Source organism: Bos indicus, chromosome 3, assembly GCF_029378745.1.
Source record: "Bos indicus isolate NIAB-ARS_2022 breed Sahiwal x Tharparkar chromosome 3, NIAB-ARS_B.indTharparkar_mat_pri_1.0, whole genome shotgun sequence".
Classification (NCBI taxonomy): domain Eukaryota; kingdom Metazoa; phylum Chordata; class Mammalia; order Artiodactyla; family Bovidae; genus Bos; species Bos indicus.
Window position 1 is genome coordinate 52,010,580 of NC_091762.1, and position 17,273 is coordinate 52,027,852.

General features: G+C 41.9%; 1 protein-coding gene across 4 annotated transcripts in view; it reads left to right on the forward strand.

Moving 5' to 3' along the window:
• TGFBR3 (transforming growth factor beta receptor 3) overlaps positions 1 to 17,273 on the forward strand; it is a 209,549-nt gene that overhangs the window by 95,872 nt on the left and 96,404 nt on the right. The window contains exon 1 of one of the 4 annotated variants that reach the window (XM_070786129.1): positions 13,243 to 13,569. The exons of the other annotated variants lie outside the window; for them this stretch is intronic. Coding sequence (XP_070642230.1) covers positions 13,423 to 13,569 — 147 coding nt within the window. The 5' untranslated portion in view covers positions 13,243 to 13,422. Of the gene's footprint in view, positions 1 to 13,242; positions 13,570 to 17,273 lie in introns of those variants that run through there. 4 annotated transcript variants of the gene reach the window in all.

A 17,273-nucleotide genomic window follows, 5' to 3' on the forward strand; every position in this document is an offset into this window, starting at 1 on the left:
GAAGGAAGGCTTCAACATGTGCCGAGGGAAGAGCGAAACCACGTGTGGAGGAAAGTTCTTCCGTGTGCATGGTGTGGCTGATGTACATACAGATCAGGCAGTGGCAAACTATGGGCTTTGGGCCCAATCCTTACCCTTGCCTATTTTTGTATGTATGTAATTTACACACTGTAAAATTCACCTGTTTAAAGCATGCAAGTCAATGACTTTCAGTATATTTATATATTTATAGTGCAACTATCGTGACAACTGAAGTTTAGAACATTTTTAGTATCCCCGAAAGAAAACTTGGTGCCCATTAGCAATCATTCCTCATTCCCCATGCTCCCACCCACTAATCTACTTCATAGATTTGAAATTCTGGGCATTTTTCAAATAAATCAAATCACATAATATGGGTGACATTTATGACTAGCTTTCTCACTTAATGTAATGCATTTGAGGTTCATCCATGCTGTGCATGTATTGGTTATTTCATTCCTTTTTATTTCTGAACAGCATTCTGTTACATGGCTATACCACACCTTACTTATCCATTCATCAATTGGATGCCTATTTTTGTAAATAAAGTTTTTTTGGGGGGGGGATAAATAAAGTTTTATTGGCACGTAGCCATGCCCATTTGTTTACTTGTTGTCTGTGGCCTCTTCCTTGCCACAGTGGAAGACTTGAGTTAGGGTAACAAGAATAACAAAGCCCCAAATGTCTACAGTCTGGTCATTTTCAGATAAAGCTTGCCAACCCCTGGAATAGAGGATGCGGTAATGATGGGAGCAGCGGTGGGGGTGGGCTGGGTCCTGGAAGTGGAAGATGAAACTGGAAAAGCCACACAAGTAAGGATTTGGACTTAATCCTATGGATCAGTGTACATGGTATGTGGAGCCCCTGTATCTGAATCCCTTGGAAATATTTAAGTGCATGTTCCTGAGCCTCACCCCTGACCTTTCTGCTGAATCCATTGCCTTATAGCTTTTTCTTAATTCCACCTGAACTGCTTTCTTAACCCTTCAAACATAACATGGGTCATGTTTGAAGACCATGTGCTGAGTCTTAACTCATCAGCAAGTCTTTTCCTGGTTCCTTTATCTTCCTCCAACTCCCTCTTTTCTAAAGTAGCTCTGACTCCCTCACCCCCCACAATCTGCACCTCCCCAGAGTATGGAATTATATGTTTTCTTGTATTATTTGCTGCTGAATCATGTGTGTTAATCTTGTGTAGTCTGGGGAGGGGACTTCTTAAGGGCAGGAACCAAACTGGACTCTTTTGCATGGATTGTTTTTTTTAAACTTTTTATTTTGTATTGGGGTACAGCTGATTAACAATGTTGTGATAGTTTCAGGTGGACAACAAAGGGACTCAGCCATGCATATATATGTATCCATTCTCCCCCAACTCCCCTCCCATCCACGCCTTGCAGGGACTCTGGGTTTTTGCATGGTGCTGAGGATATTATTTAAAATATCATCATAAGTCTGCTTAAATTCTTCCCTTTTCCCACTGTGTACTTTGATTTGATTTCATTATATCAGTGGACTTGGTGTTTTGTTCCCAGTCCTTAACTGCTACAGCAGAGCAGGTATCCTCTGCTCTGTATTACTGCATTGATTTATTTTTCCTAATTAAATCTTGTGCATACATGCTGGATGCTCAGTTGTGTCTGATTCTTTGCAATCTCATGGACTGTAGCCTGCCAGGCCTGTCTGTCCATGGGATTTTCCAGGCAAGAATACCGGAGCGGATTGCCATTTCCTTCTCCATGGGATCTTGTCGACCCAGGGATCGAACACACATCTCTTGTGATTCCTGCATTGGCAGGCAGATTCTTTACCACTGCACCACCTGGACTACTGCAATTTACTATATATTCTCCAGCTCTCTGTTTTAGACTTTTCCAGCTGGTTTCTGAGGTTTTTTTTTTTTTTTTTTTTTCTTTAGTCTTATAGATTTTAGTCCTCTATTAGTACACCAGCTAGTCTTTTCCCTCAGCTGGGTAAAAGCTATAAATGGTTTTCGACTCCATGCTGCTCCCTTGGGTAGTTTATTTGATCTGAGTCGGGTTTGAAGTTGGGCCATTGAGAACGATCTGTCCTGATGCAGGGGGATGATTCCCAGCCAATTCTTCATGTTGCTGGAATTAATTAACCTTGATTCCTCCAATCGAAAGAAGGCATTTTTACTTTACCCTATATCATTAAATACTTAGTAACTTGATTTTTTTTATTTTGTTTTTTTTTTTTGCTCAGTGAGCACTTAAAATATCCCTGCCTGTATAGTAATTTGTTCCCTGTTTAATGTGGCTTTTTCCTTTGTTTACTCTGGACTCAAGTCTTTGTAGCTTGTTTTCTAAGTCAGCTCAAAAGTTGCTGGTCATTGGATTTGGCAGCCTTTTCCAGCTTTACCCACCAGAGCCCTACAGGAAGTTGTGTGTCGGCCAGAAGAGTCTGTTTATTTAGAGCATGGTGTCCAGCAGAAGCAATCCATTTATGAGGGTCTGGTCTTAAAGACACAGGAATCTGAATCTGTTTGAAAAACCTGCTGCTTTGGCTTCCACTGCACTTCTGTGCTCTGTGCTCTCCTTTCCAGGCTGCTTGGATACCTCGGCTAGACGGGTGGTTAATTGAAATAGTTCTTTGCCTGAAACTCCTTGGCCTTGTCTGACATGCTAAAACATCAATGTCCAGATACTTGATAGCCTTTTAAACTCACAGGGAAAAGATTAATTTTAAAAATTGTCTTTTATGAGTTTAGCATTATTTTCTAGTATCCTGATGGCATTTTGCTCCTAATGCACTCCTGATTTAGTATGCTGAAACTAAGGTAAAATGGCTGTACTTTTAACTCCTTGGTATGGTTCTTTGCCTGCAATCATCTGGCATTATCTGGGTTCTAGTCCAAGACACCCTACAATAAGTGCTTGGTATTTATGGCATTTTCTACCTGAACTACAGAGTCCTTTGACTGCATCTAGAATTTTTACATCCTTTGGTAAAAGAGAGGTAAATTTTAGCTAAGATTTGGCTTCTTTTGAAGATACAAAGACTAAATTAGATGTCACTGGGTTTAATATAAGCCAAGGAGAGCCAGCTGTAGGATCCAGGATGGGTTTAGGCAGGCGGACGGGTTTACTTGCTCTGCAGTGTGTGGGATCTTAGTTCCCTGTTCGAATCCAGGGTTCGAATCCACACTCCCTCCATTGCAAGGAGGATTCTTTAAGCTCTGGATCTCCAGGAAAGTCCCTCATCTGATTCTTTTTGATTTGCTATAGCAGGTTGGTGATTTGGCTGTAGGTTTCCTGTGCCTAGCACCCATGCACTGATTTAAAGGGAAGCTGCCTTCATATTTTAAAAGGTGAGCCCCTCACAAGGCCTCACTCCTAGGGACATGGGTGCATATGCAGGTGCCTTGGGAGAGAGGACTAAAGAGATGTGGCAGGTGCTGAGAGGGCTGAGAATAGAGAGGCAGAGGAAAGTGAGGCACTACATTTTCCACCTCTAGTCATGCTCCCGTTGCCTTTTCTGGTCGTCTGCAGCTGGATTTTTTTCTGAGGTGGGAATTATATGAGATTCCTACCTCAGGATAGCTCCTAAAGAATACTGACTTTTCTTAGTCTTCAGTAAATTTAAAACTTAATGAAGTTAAAAAAAATACACATTTCTTGCCTATTCCTCTCCACCTCAAGGGGATAGATATGAAGGCAAGGCTTTCCTTGGGAGAGAGTAGTTTCTGAAGATAAAGGAGAAGGCTGAAGTCCAGTGAAGCCCAAGGTCCACGTGGACATGGACATGTGTGCTTTGCTGTGAGACATATGTCTCCTTTGCTTGCCATGCTGAGTCTCAAATTTGGGGGTCTTCCAAAATCCAAGGCGACTGAAGAACTTAATTTCCAGTGGAGTCATGTGTGGGCATTTTGCCGCCACCATCTGTCCCAGAGGAATTTGGGGGGCCAATTACCCTGCCTTGATCTCTGAACACCCCCCAGACTGTCATCTGGTGCAGCTGGCCAGAGGGTTCTGCCTGTTCCCTAGTGTGAGCTCTCTCTGCCAAGCCGAGAGGCCATTAGAGGGTTTTCTGCTAGCCTTTTGTTGCTTTTGCTGTGTTCTTAATGCATGTATTTCCTGCTTTCATAGGGAATGAAGATTCCACTCTTTTCCCCCTTATCATCACTGGTTGTTAAGATAGTAAGAATCTAAATGAAATGGTAATATCACCATTGAAAATAAGTATTCCTCTGAAAAGATTTCTTTTTGTTCAGTTTTAATGCTGTTAATATCTAATTCCCAGTGTTTTCGTTGGAAGCTGTTCAAACTTCCCAAATCATAAAATCTTTCAAAGCCTACTCCAAGTTACTTTTTCTTGATTCAGTTCTCCTCTTTTTTCATTGAAAAAAAAAAAAAAAAGCTTATTTCCAAGGAGGGAAATGACCTGTGTTTATTAGAGACCAGAGTGATATGGACCCCTGATTTGCTGTGAGGTTCTTTTTCTTGATTCAGTTCTCCTCTTTTTTCATTGAAAAAAAAAAAAAAAGCTTATTTCCAAGGAGGGAAATGACCTGTGTTTATTAGAGACCAGAGTGATATGGACCCCTGATTTGCTGTGAGGTTTTTTTTTTTAACGTTTTTGGAGTAGTGTACAGAGGTAATTTTTAGTTCTCTTTTTGCCATGTGTTCTTACACACATTTCCTAAACACTTTCCCTGGCTTGGTACTATTACTGTGTATATGTCCTACATGTGTTTCCTATTTTTTATGACTCATACTTACGGTACTCATAAAGATTTATCCTTTATCTTGGCTCTGAGTAATGAGCCCACTTGCACATTTCCAGCAGAGATGTGGGTTGGGACTTCTGTGTCTAATCCTGGAGGACAGGCCTCTTGAAGGCATAGTGCAGGAAGCATGACATACTCATCTAAGGTTCTACTTACTTCTCCTCCCTGAGGAAGCAGTCAAGTTAGTTTCTGTGCGTTTATTAATTTGTGTTTTCCAGGTTTTGCTTTTCCTTGCCCCTTTTAGTCATTTTACAGCTTATGAGTGAGACCACCAGAGGGTGACTGGATGGAACAAATGTGCAGCTCCTTTTCCCTGCTGGCAACTATGTTAAAGAGTCTGGTGGAGGAAGGAATGGAAATAATTAAATTGAAATGATATCTGTATTACATATGGCAGCAAACATCCAGGGGGTCTTCTTGGGTTCAAACAAACATTCAGACCCAAGAAATTATCACAGGCCACAGGTGGCTTCAATCTGCTAAAGGATACAGGGAAGAGGCTGCAGCATAGAGCAGGGCAGCATGGCCTTCCTCTTCATTTGGATGCCTGGGGCTTTGGATGCATGAGTTCATACAGCCATCTGGAGCTCTCCAGTTGCTGGCTCCAATGCTAGACCTACATGGGTGTGTGTGTGTGTGTGTATGTGTGTGTGTTGCTCTGGTTTGGAAGCCTCATACCCCCCAGGAACTAATAGGCAACTATGCTCTATAGGAATAGTTTCCATGATGCCCATGAAAAACATACCTGGTTTGCTAGGGTCTCTGTTCTCAGGGAAGAAGCCTCCAAATATCTCTTCTCATCAGAGATTTAAAATTTTTCCAATCTCCATACAATTTATCAATCCCAGGGATAATTTTTATTATAAGCAAGTTACCTTTTATTATAGTTGACATACTGTTTTAGAGTACCAGGATTATAGAGATAAGAGAATTAGCAGAAGATCCAATTCTCATGTGAAAAAGGAATAAACTTTGCCAACTCTTTGTCCACACCTGTTGATTTTTATTATTTTTCTTATACATATTCCTGATTATTGTAGGTTAAATAATGGCTCCCATAGATATGCCCATATCCTAATCCCCCAAACCTGTGAATGTTACTATATTAATATTGTATGGAAAAAGTCTTTACAAATATGATTAACTGAAGAATTTTAAGGTGAGAACATTGTCCTGAATCATCTGGGTGGCCTCTGAATGCAATCACATGTGTCCTTATAAGACAGAGATATGATGTAGACAGAGGAGGAGAAGGTGATGTATTCATGGAGGCAGAGGTTGGAGTGATGGGACCACAAGCCAAGGAATATCAACAGCTGTGAGAAGCTAGAAGAGGCAAGCAATGGTTTCTCCCCTAGAGCTTGGGGAGACTCTGGTGTATCTGCTGACACTTTGAGAATGATAAGAGAATAAATTTTTTGTTGTTTTAAGCCATCAAGTTTTTAGTTACAGCAGCCACAGGAAGCTAATACACTCCCTGCTGCTGCTGCTGCTAAGTCACTTCAGTTGTGTCCGACTCTGTGCCACCCCATAGATGGCAGCCCACCAGGCTCCTGCGTCCATGGGATTCTCCAGGCAAGAGTACTGGAGTGGGTTGCCATTGCCTTTTCCAATGCATGAAAGTGAAAAGTCAAAGCGAAGTCGCTCAGTCGTGTCCGACTCTTAGCGACCCCATGGACTGCAGCCTACCAGGCTCCTCCATCCGTGGGATTCTCCAGGCAATACACTCCCTGCTGCTGCTGCTGCTGCTGCTGCTGCTGCTGCTAAGTCGCTTCAGTCGTGTCCGACTCTGTGCGACCCCATAGACAGCAGCCCACAAGGCTCCCCCGTCCCTGGGATTCTCCAGGCAAGAACACTGGAGTGGGTTGCCATTTCCTTTTCCAATGCATGAAAGTGAAAAGTGAAAGTGAAGTTGCTCAGTTGTGTCTGACTCCTAATGACCCCATGGACTGCAGCCCACCAGGTTCCTCTGTCCATGGGATTTTCCAGGCAAGACTACTGGAGTGGGGTGCCATTGCCTTCTCCAATACACTCCCTATCTCGCCTTAATTTGGGAGGTTATCTTCAGTTCTATGCAGCCCTCCTATCCCCATTTTGTTCACTGCTTGTGTTCTCCATCTCCATAAGGGGCACTACTACCTAGTTACCAAGGCCAAAATCCTTGTTGTTATCCACTGACTTTCTATGTTTATCAGATGTCACATGCAATCCTATTCATTCTACCATAAAAATATACTTTGAGTCTGCACACCTTTGACCCCCCCCAACTTCTCTCACCACTCTGCCCCCACCACCACATTTGGTTCGAACCCCCTGAGGCTCAGTGGACCCCTAACCCAAGTCCCAAGTGCCTGTGTTAGAATCCTGATTCCATTGTTTATGAACTGACTTTGGGCAAGTTATCTAACTTCTCCATGCCTCATTTTCTTCTTATGGGGATAATAATAGTATCTACTTTATAAGTTGGCCTTCCCAGATGGCACTAGTGGTAAAGAACTGCTTACCAATGCAAGAGATTTAAGAGATATGGGTCCAGTCCCTGGGTTGGGAAGATCCCCTGGAGAAGGGAATGGCAACCCACTCCAGTATTCTTGTCTGGAGAATCCCATGGACAGAGGAGCTTGGTGGGTTGTAGTCCATAGGGTCACACAGAATGGGACAGGACTGAAGTGACTTAGCATGCACATACTTTATAAGTTGCTCTGACAGTTAAATAGTTAAAATGTGACAAGTGCTTAGAATAGTACTTGGAATATAATAAGCACTTAGAAAATGTTAGCTACTGTCATTATTAGCTAATACATAGCAGCTTGAATGATCTTTTAAAAACTTAAGTCCAGTCACAAAATTCACCAGCTCAGCTTGCCACAGTGGCTTCCCATTATATTTAGAGTAAAATCCCCAATCCCCAGCATAACTCTCATGCTCTCCCCTCTGCTCTCACCATTTTCACAATACTGTAGTTGTTGATCCAGATGTCTTTCAAAAGTGCAGAGCATGTTCCTTCCTCTTATCCTTTGCTTGGAGCACTTCTCCTGTTTACTCACTGGACTTGTTCCTTTCTTTCCTCCAGTCTCTGCCCAGCCATGACCTCTACAGAGAGATCTTCATCAGTTCAGTTCACTTCAGTCACTCAGTCATGTCTAGCTCTGCAACCCCATGGACTGCAGCATGCCAGGCTTCCCTGTCCATCACCAACTCCCGGAGCTTACTCAAACTCATGTCCATTAAGTCAGTGATGCCATCCAACCATCTCATCCTCTGTCATCCCCTTCTCCTCCTGCGTTCAGTCACCCCCAGCATCAGGGTCTTTTCCAATGAATCAGCTCTTTCATCTGGTGGCCAAAGTATTAGAGTTTCAGCTTTAGCATCAGTCCTTCCAATGAATATTCAGGACTGATTTCCTTTAGGATGGACTGGTTGGATCTCCTTACAGTCCAAGGGACTCTCAAGAGACTTCTTCCAACACCACAGTTCAAAAGCATCAATACTTGTGCACTCACCTTTCTTTATAGTCCAACTCTCACATCCATAGATGACTGTTGGAAAAACCAAAGCTTTGACTAGACAGACCTTTGTTGGCAAAGTAATATCTCTGCTTTTTAATATGCTATCTAGGTTGGTCATAACTTTTTTTCCAAGGAGCAAGCATCTTTTAATGTCATGGCTGCAATCACCATCTGCAGTGATTTTGGAGCCCCCCAAAATAAAGTCTGTCACTGTTTCCATTGTTTCCCCATCTATTTGCCATGAAGTGATGGGACCAGATGCCATGATCTTAGTTTTCTGAATGTTGAGTTTTAAGCCAACTTTTTCACTCAGCTCTTTCACTTTCGTCAAGAGGCGCTTTAGTTCTTCTTCACTTTCTCCCATAAGGGTGGTGTCTTGCATATCTGAGGTTATTGATATTTCTCCCAGCAGTCTTGATTCCAGCTTGTGCTTCATCCAGTCCAGCATTTTGCATTATGTACTCAGCATATGAGTTAAATAAACAGGGTGACAATATATAGCCTTGATGTATTCTTTTCCTGATTTGGAACCAGTCTGTTGTTCCATGTCCAGTTCTAATTGTTACTTCTTGACCTACATACAGATTTCTCAGGAGGCAACTCAGGTGATCTGGTATGCCCGTATCTTGAAGAATTTTCCACAAGTTTTTGTGATCTAACAGTCAAAAGCTTTGGCATAATCAATAAAGCAGAAATAGATGTTTTTCTGGAACTCTCTTGCTTTTGATGATCCAGTGGATGTTGGCAATTTGATCTCTGGTTCCTTTGCCTTTTCTAAATCCAGCTTGAACATCTGGAAGTTCTTGGTTCAGGTACTTTTGAAGCCTGGCTTGGAGAATTTTGAGCATTACTTTGCTAGCATGTGAGATGAGTGCAATTGTGTGGTAGTTTGAGCATTCTTTGGCGTTGCCTTTCTTTGGGATTGGAATGAAAACTGACCTTTTCCAGTCCTGTGGCCACTGCTGAGTTTTCCAAATTTGCTGGCATATTGAGTGCAGCACTTTCACAGCATCATCTTTCAGGATTTGAAAGAGCTCAACTGGAATTCCATCACCTCCACTAGCTTTGTTCATAGTGATGCTTCCTAATAGGACCCACTTGACTTTGAATTCCAGGATGTCTGGTTCTAGGTGAATGATCACACCATCATGATTATCTGGGTCATGAAGATCTTTTTTGTATAGTTCTGTGTATTCTTGCCATCCCATCTTCTGCTTCTGTTAGGCCCATACCATTTCTGTGCTTTATTGTGCCCATCTTTGCATGAAATGTTCCGTTGGTATCTCTAATTTTCTTGAAGATATCTCTAGTCTCTCCCATTCTATGTTTTCCTCTATTTCTTTGCACTGATCACTGAGGAGGGCTTTCTTATCACTCCTTGCTAGTCTTTGGAACTCTACATTCAGATGGGTATATCTTTCCTTTTCTCCTTTGCCTTTCACTTCTGTTTGTTTCACAGCTATTTTGTAAGGCCTCCTCAGACAACCATTTTGCCTTTTTGCACTTCTTTTTCTTAGGGATGGTCTTGATCCCTGTCTCCTGTACAGTGTCACGAACCTCCATCCATAGTTCATCAGGCACTCTGTCTATCAGATCTAGTCCCTTAAATCTATTTCTCACTTCCACTGTATAATCATTAGGGATTTGGTTTAGGTCATAGCTGAATGGTCTAGTGGTTTTCCTTACTTTCTTCAATTTAAGTCTAAATTTGGGAATAAGGAGTCCATGATCTGAGTCACAGTCAGCTCCTGGTCTTGTTTTTTCTGACTGTATAGAGCTTCTTCATCTTTGGCTGCAAAGAACATAATCAGTCTGATTTTGGTATTGATCATCTGGTGATGTCCATGTGTAGAGTCTTCTCTTATGTTGCTGGAAGAAGGTGTTTGCTATGACCAGTGTGTTCTCTTGGCGAAACTCTACTAGCCTTTGCCCTGCTTCATTTTGTACTCCAAGGCCAAATTTGCTTGTTACTCCAGGTATTTCTTAACTTCCTACTTTTGCATTCCAGTCCCCTGTAATGAAAAGGACATCTTTTTTGGGTGTTAGTTCTAGATGGTCTTGTAGGTATTCTTAGAACCGTTCAACTTCAATTTCTTTAGCATTACTGGTTGGGGCATAGACTTGGATTACCGTTATATTGAATGATTTGCCTTGGAAATGAACAGAGATCATTCTGTTGTTTCTGAGATTGCATCCAAGTACTGCATTTCAGACTCTTTTGTTGTGTATGATGTCTACTCCATTTCTTCTAGGGGATTCTTGCCCACAGTAGTAGGTATAATGGTCATCTGAGTTAAATTCACCCATTCCAGTACATTTTAGCTCGATTTCTATAATGTCGATGTTTACTCTTGCCATTTCCTGTTTGACCACTTCCAATTTGCCTTGATTCATGGACATAACATTCCAGGTTCCTATGCAGTATTGCTCTTTACAGCATCGGACTTTACTTGCATCACCAGTCACATCCACTGGAACTTCATAGACCACCCCATTTAAAATATCCATACCCCTTACCCCTACTATCTCCAAACCCGTTTTTACTTTTTAAAAATAACTCATATCACCACCTATTTATATTTAAACATGTTTATTGTCTGTCACCACCCTTATGGCAGAAAGTGAAGAAGAATTAAAGAGCCTCTAGATGAAAGTGAAAGAGGAGAGTCAAAAAGTTGGCTTAAAGCTCAATATTCAGAAAACTAAGATCATGGCATCCAGTCCCATCACTTCATGGCAAATAGATGGGGAAACAGTGGAAACAGTGGCTGACTTTATTTTTTTGGGCTCCAAAATCACTGCAGATGGTGATTGCAGCCATGAAATTAAAAGACACTTACTCCTTGGAAGGCAAGTTATGACCAACCTAGACAGCATATTAAAAAGCAGAGACATTTGTCAACAAAGGTCTGTCTAGTCAAGGCTATGGTTTTTCTAGTAGTCATTTATAGATGTGAGAGTAGGACTATAAAGAAAGCTGAGTGCTGAAGAATTGATGCTTTTGAATAGTGCTGTTGGAGAAGATTCTTCAGAGTCCCTTGGACTACAAGAAGATCCAACCAGTCCGTCCTAAAGGAGATTGGTCCTGGGTGTTCATTGAAAGGACTGATGTTGAAGCTGAAACTCCAATACTTTGGCCACCTGATGCGAAGAGCTGTCTCATTTGAAAAGACCCTGATGCTGGGAAAGATTGAGGGCAGGAGGAGAAGGGGATGACAGAGGATGAGATGGTTGGCTGGCATCACCGACTCAATGTATATGGGTTTGGGTGAACTCTGGGAGTTGGTAAGGGACAGGGAGTTCTAGCGTGCTGTGGTTCACGGGGTCGCAGAGTTGCACACGACTGAGCGACTGAACTTACTAACTTCCATTAGAATATCCACGAGGTGTTTTACTTTTTGCACTATCTTCAGTAATTAGAATATATCTAGCACATAGTAAGCATTCAATAAATATACGTGAGATAAATGCTTGAATGAACAAGTGCATATGATGATTGTAACTGCTTAGCTTTATTAAATGGACTGAGTTAGAAATTTTTTATGTTTTCTCTAAAGTCTGGTTATTGGTATATATGGTTCAATCATAAAGTAATTTGTGTGTGTGTGTGTGTGTGTGTGTGTGTGTGTGTGTGTGTGTGTGTGTGTGTGTGTGTGTGTTTGGGGGGCTGCACCACAGCTTGTGGAATCTTAGTTCCCAGACTAGGGATTGAACTCAGGCCACCACAGTGAAAGCACCAAGTCATAACCACTGGACTGTCAGGAAACTCCTTCAAGTGATGTTTCTTAATCCAGGTTTCAAGGTGTAAAAAATAGATCACTGGATTGTGCATCTTAATGATCATTTCTTCATTTATCAAGCTTTTATTTAAACTTGAGCAAATCTGTAAGCCCATGGGAATCAGTTTCTTCATTTGTCGATATGAAGAGGTTGGGAAGATTGAGATATAATATTTTCTTTCAGTTTTTTTTTTTTTTTGAGTGTACATTGAGAGTTAAGTGCTTTTTTTGTTTTGTTTTTTAAAATACCTTAGTCCAGGCCTCCAAATTAAAAGAAAAAAAGCTTAATTTGTATTTAGTGAAAAATACCAATTGAAAAGTAAAACAGAAAGTGGGTTTCTGGAATTGTTAAAACTAGAAAATATCCTTAAAGAAACCCTCAGTGTGCAGTGGGTTAGGAACCAACTAATAACTGAAATGTAAACGAATAATATTTGATGTCTTCTTATGTGTGTGTGTTTTAAACCTGGATTAAGAAGGATTTCCAGATCCGGGAGGCAAATCTGGCCTCCAAATGCTTGGGATAATGCTTTTCAGTTTCACTGCTTAGGTCTTACTGCCTCGCACTGTAGAAATTTCTTGGTTTTCCTAACAGTTCACTGTTTCATCAGGACAGAGTACACACAAAGCATCTTTCTGCCTCCCTCTTTATTTATTGAAAAACAGAAGATTAGAGGAACTAATCATTTCAGTTTACTCGAGCGAAGGCCCCTCCCTCCCCACGTAATTAGAACCAGCAACCGGACAGCTTCGGCTGCAAGCCTTCTGGACTGTGCCCCCAGCGCAGAGCATTGTGGGAGTGACGAAGGCAGCAGTCCCCGCACCGCTGCGCAGACCCTGTGAAAGAACAACACCTGTGAACTGAAGGGACAGAGACGTCGAAACTATTGCCCCAAACACCCATGATCGAAACATAACCAGATAGATTTAATCAACTGCAGCTGGGCCGAGGTAAACACAGAAGTGCTAAGGAATCAGGCGTGTTGGAAGGGACTGGGCCGGGGGAGGCGCCTTGCCGGAGTAATTGGAGCCAGGTGTGCTAGCCTGGCAATGCTACTTGGAGGTGAGAATTTGGAGAGGTCTGAAATAGGGATGTGGTTTGGCTGAGGGCTGGAGGCAAAATTTTCCAAGACTGGGGGCGGAGGCTGGTAAATAAAACACAGCCGAATTGAGGAGTATGAAATACGTTAGGACAGCAAGTACCCTGGCAACTGTTAGAGCTTGCGTCTGATGGCGCTGCCTGTTGGTGTTTACCATGGGAGAATGAGTGCTCATCTATCTGTCTTGATGCAGGTCTTCAGAGCCAGATGGATTGAGGCTATCTTCAACGCAGGAAGGGGCAATTTAGGTAGACCTCTAAAGATAAATGTTTGTCCCCAAACTTCGCAGCCACAGATTGGGAGAAACCATGGCTTTACTTCATCCAGTGACTTCAGCTGCCTTGGAAGAAGTTCATGGCTTTAGCACTTCCTGTATTCCTGTTTCTCTGGAAAGCATACTCCAGGATGGAAAGGCAGGTGATGGAGTTTCAGAAATTTCCCATGGTTCAGAAATTTGGGGTCTCCTTAGAGCAGATGTGGTGTTGGGGTCAGGCATGGAATGAATATGGCATTCTCAGGACTGTTTTTTGTTGGATTCTGAGCAAAATTCCCCCAAATTGCAATGAAGTTTGGAGAGCAAGACTTGAGCCTGCCCCCTCGACCCTTTTCTGAACAGGAGTAACTGGTGAAGATGACCAATCACATGTGCTGCTTGTGCTGTATCTTTCCCACCTGGTTTCTGATGAGACCCGAGTCCCAGAAGTTGAGGGGAAAGCTGGAAAATAGTAGAAAAGCCACTAATTATTTATTGGAAAGCCTGGAGAATTCCATGGACAGAGGAGCCTGGCAGGCTACAGTCCATGAGGTTGCAAAGAGTCAGACACGACTGAGTGACTTTCACATCATCAAGGATTGTGTTTGCAGCTGTAATCAGTTTGTCATCCTGCTTCAAAATCCAGGGACCTATCGGCAGGAGGTAATGGTACCACATTGATTGGAGCCACAGTTAAACAAGCAGGTAAACTGCTTTCTCGGAGGATGAAGAAAGGCAGCATTCTGGTCAGCCTCATCAATGCCCCTGCAAGGGGCATAAACACTAGTTTACAGACATCGAAACTGAGGCTGAGAGAGGTTAAATATTCTCCCCCAAATCATGAACTGGGAAGTAATTGGTAGAGCCCAAGCTTGAATCTGCAGCATACATCTCCTGTAGATGGGGTTGATGTACAGTTGAGTGGGTGTGGGCAAGGTGGACTTTCCCAAGGTTTTGACACTTGTTTGATCATTACATCACTATTTATATGCACCTGTTACTAGGCAGTCTTTGACACCGCTTGAAACTACCAAAGGTAGCAAAGATAGCTGCTGCGTCGCTTCAGTCGTGTCCAACTCTGTGCGACCCCATAGAGGGCAGCCAACCAGGCTTCCCGTCCCTGGGATTCTCCAGGCAAGAACAGTGGAGTGGGTTGCCATTTCCTTCTCCAGTGCATGAAAGTGAAAAGTGAAAGTGAAGTCACTCAGTCGTGTCCGACTCTTAGCGACCCCATGGACTGCAGCCTACCAGGCTCCTCCGTCCATGGAATTTTCTAGGCAAAAGTACTGGAGTGGGGTGCCATTGCCATCTCCGAGCAAAGATAGAGTGGATGGCAAATTCTCCCTCTCTTCCTGCTCCCATTTAGATGATCTCACCTCCTTGCTCTGCTTAACTGTGGGCTTAAGTATGGCTCCCGATATTGTTTGTTAACTTTAATCATATTGGAGATAAGTCTTTGAGCTTCAATAAAATAGCCACCTGGTAAGAATTACATGTGACTAGGTGGAGTGTCATATATAGGTTAAGCACTCAGAAAGAGGGGCAGGTTGGGGCATCCTATTACTCCCAATAGCTCTGTTCTATACAAACAACTTTCTTTGCTGGATAATCTGTGCCAAAATATTACCAAATAGCTTGGAAACAGGTTAGAATTTTGCCCTTTAGGGGAGAAAAAAGACCATGGAGTTGAATTTGGAAGGGAATCTTGGAAAATATTTCAGTAAAACAATGTATCATTCACATGCTCAAAAATTTAGTACTGCAGGGCTCCTGCTGGCAGAATCAGGTGAACTTTGAGATATATTATGACTTGATCTTGAATTCTTGCTTATCTGAAGTAGGCTGAAAGTTGGTTATTTTTGTTTTCTTGGCCATGGCCTTTTATCAGAAATGCCTATCAGATATGGTTTAGATAGATGCCAAAAGGCTTTCTGGTAACTTTTCTATATCCACAGCTACCTTTTTTCCCTTCAATTTTACAAAAACATAAATGCAAAGATTTCCCAGCACCATGTTGTGAAGTCACCCCATATGTTGGTTCATCTTTCCTTTGTCTTTCATACATTCATTCATTTATTCGTTCTAAAAATATGTGAGTGTTCACCATGTACGGGCATTTCCCTCGGATTGGGGATATAGTGGTGAAGAAGGCAGAGTTTCAGCCTTTGTAATGCTTGTGTTGTTTTGAACATGAGGTATTCAAGTACTTGAAGGAGTGGTCATTAGGGTGGATAGGAAAAGCTTCCTTGAGGAGGTACACTTCAACAGACATACTAATGATGAAAAGGAGTGAACCATGCATGGATCCGTGGGAAGAATATGCCAGATACAAGATCTGCTTATGTCAAGGCCCAGAGCTTGGAAGTGACTTGTGGAGGTGGATGAGAAGGCCAGCATGGTTGGAATCTACTGAGCAAGGAGGAAAGCATAAGAGATGGGATTAGCTAGTCAAGGGTCAGATCATATGATGCTTTGCAGGGAGAGACGTTGCTTCTTGGCATTCTTTATATTTCTGTGTTCTTATCCAGTGGTTAAAGAGGTTGACCCTGAACTCTAAAGATTCAGGGAGATCTTTTTCAGTATCAGAGAATTGGTTCTGTAAGGAGAGGCATGGAAAGTTCCACTAGCAGGATAAGTAAAAGCTGGATCACTGGTATGGATATTTGGGTTCTAGCCCCAATGATGCCATAACCAGCTGTGGAATTGGGGCATGCCATCACCTCTTTGGGCTTCAATTTCCTCTGCAATAAATATTTCCTCTACAAAAAATAGACTGTGTCTAAAATCTCCTGTATCACTAAAGGTCAGCAATTTTATTGTGCACAAATTTCATTTTGTGTTTTATCCTCTTCTTTCAGGTTTTTATCACTGCTTACAGTAACCAAGCCCACTGGTTCTAATTTTACCCTTTTCCCTTTTCTTTTGCTTCTTGAACAGCCAGTGAAGTACTAGGGGAACAAAAAGGTGGCAGTAAAAAGGAAGAGGTGGGGGGAATGAGAGAACTTCATAACTTCACACCTTGGATCTAGAGCTGGTCATAGACACTGAATGAGTCAATTGTAGTGACTAAGACTTGTTCTCAGCCTATTGATTTATGGTTTAACCAAGAGCAACCATTGTGTTTATTAAGGGATATTATCCCATCAAAATAGTGGTTTTAGAACCTGGCAGCATAATAAAGTTATTGTTGACTCTTGTTTTTAAATTGTATTTTGATTTACTAGAAAGATAGAAAATAGAAAAATCTTCCAGTCTTCCTGAAATTCAGTATAAACCACGCAACTCTCTTATTCAAAAGTATATCTAAAAGAAATTAGCAAAACCAAATAAATTAACTTGTCCTAGAACTATTATCTTGTCAACACTCTGTATTTTAAAAGACACTGTAAATCTTGATTTACCTTTAGGATTAGCCTTGAGTATTTTATGATTTATTTTGTTTCTGTCAAGCATAAAAGACTATAAGGCACACACTGACCTAGAGTTAAAAAGAAAAGAATAAGATTCTCTAAAATGCTCTCATTGGTCTGAAAAGTCCAATAAATTCATTTTGGAATATTTTCAGTTCTTAAATAAAAATCTTCTGTTTTACTCTCTGTATTCACTTTGGCAAGTTTAAACTTTTGTCACTCTTTCCTTTTAATTGAGTGCACAAATCGCTTAGCGTGACCTGGAATTTGTGAGTTGATGACTCAGTCACATCAGCCCATTCTTTTTCATTAGCCACGTCTATTCCTAGGGCTCTGTCTTGAAGACTTACTGATTCTACTGGTTGCTCAAAGAACTGTAGGCTTTGGCTTAGTCCCTTCACTTATGGGGAAATTGAATCCCAGAGAAAGATAACTAAAGCAGAACTTTTTTTCT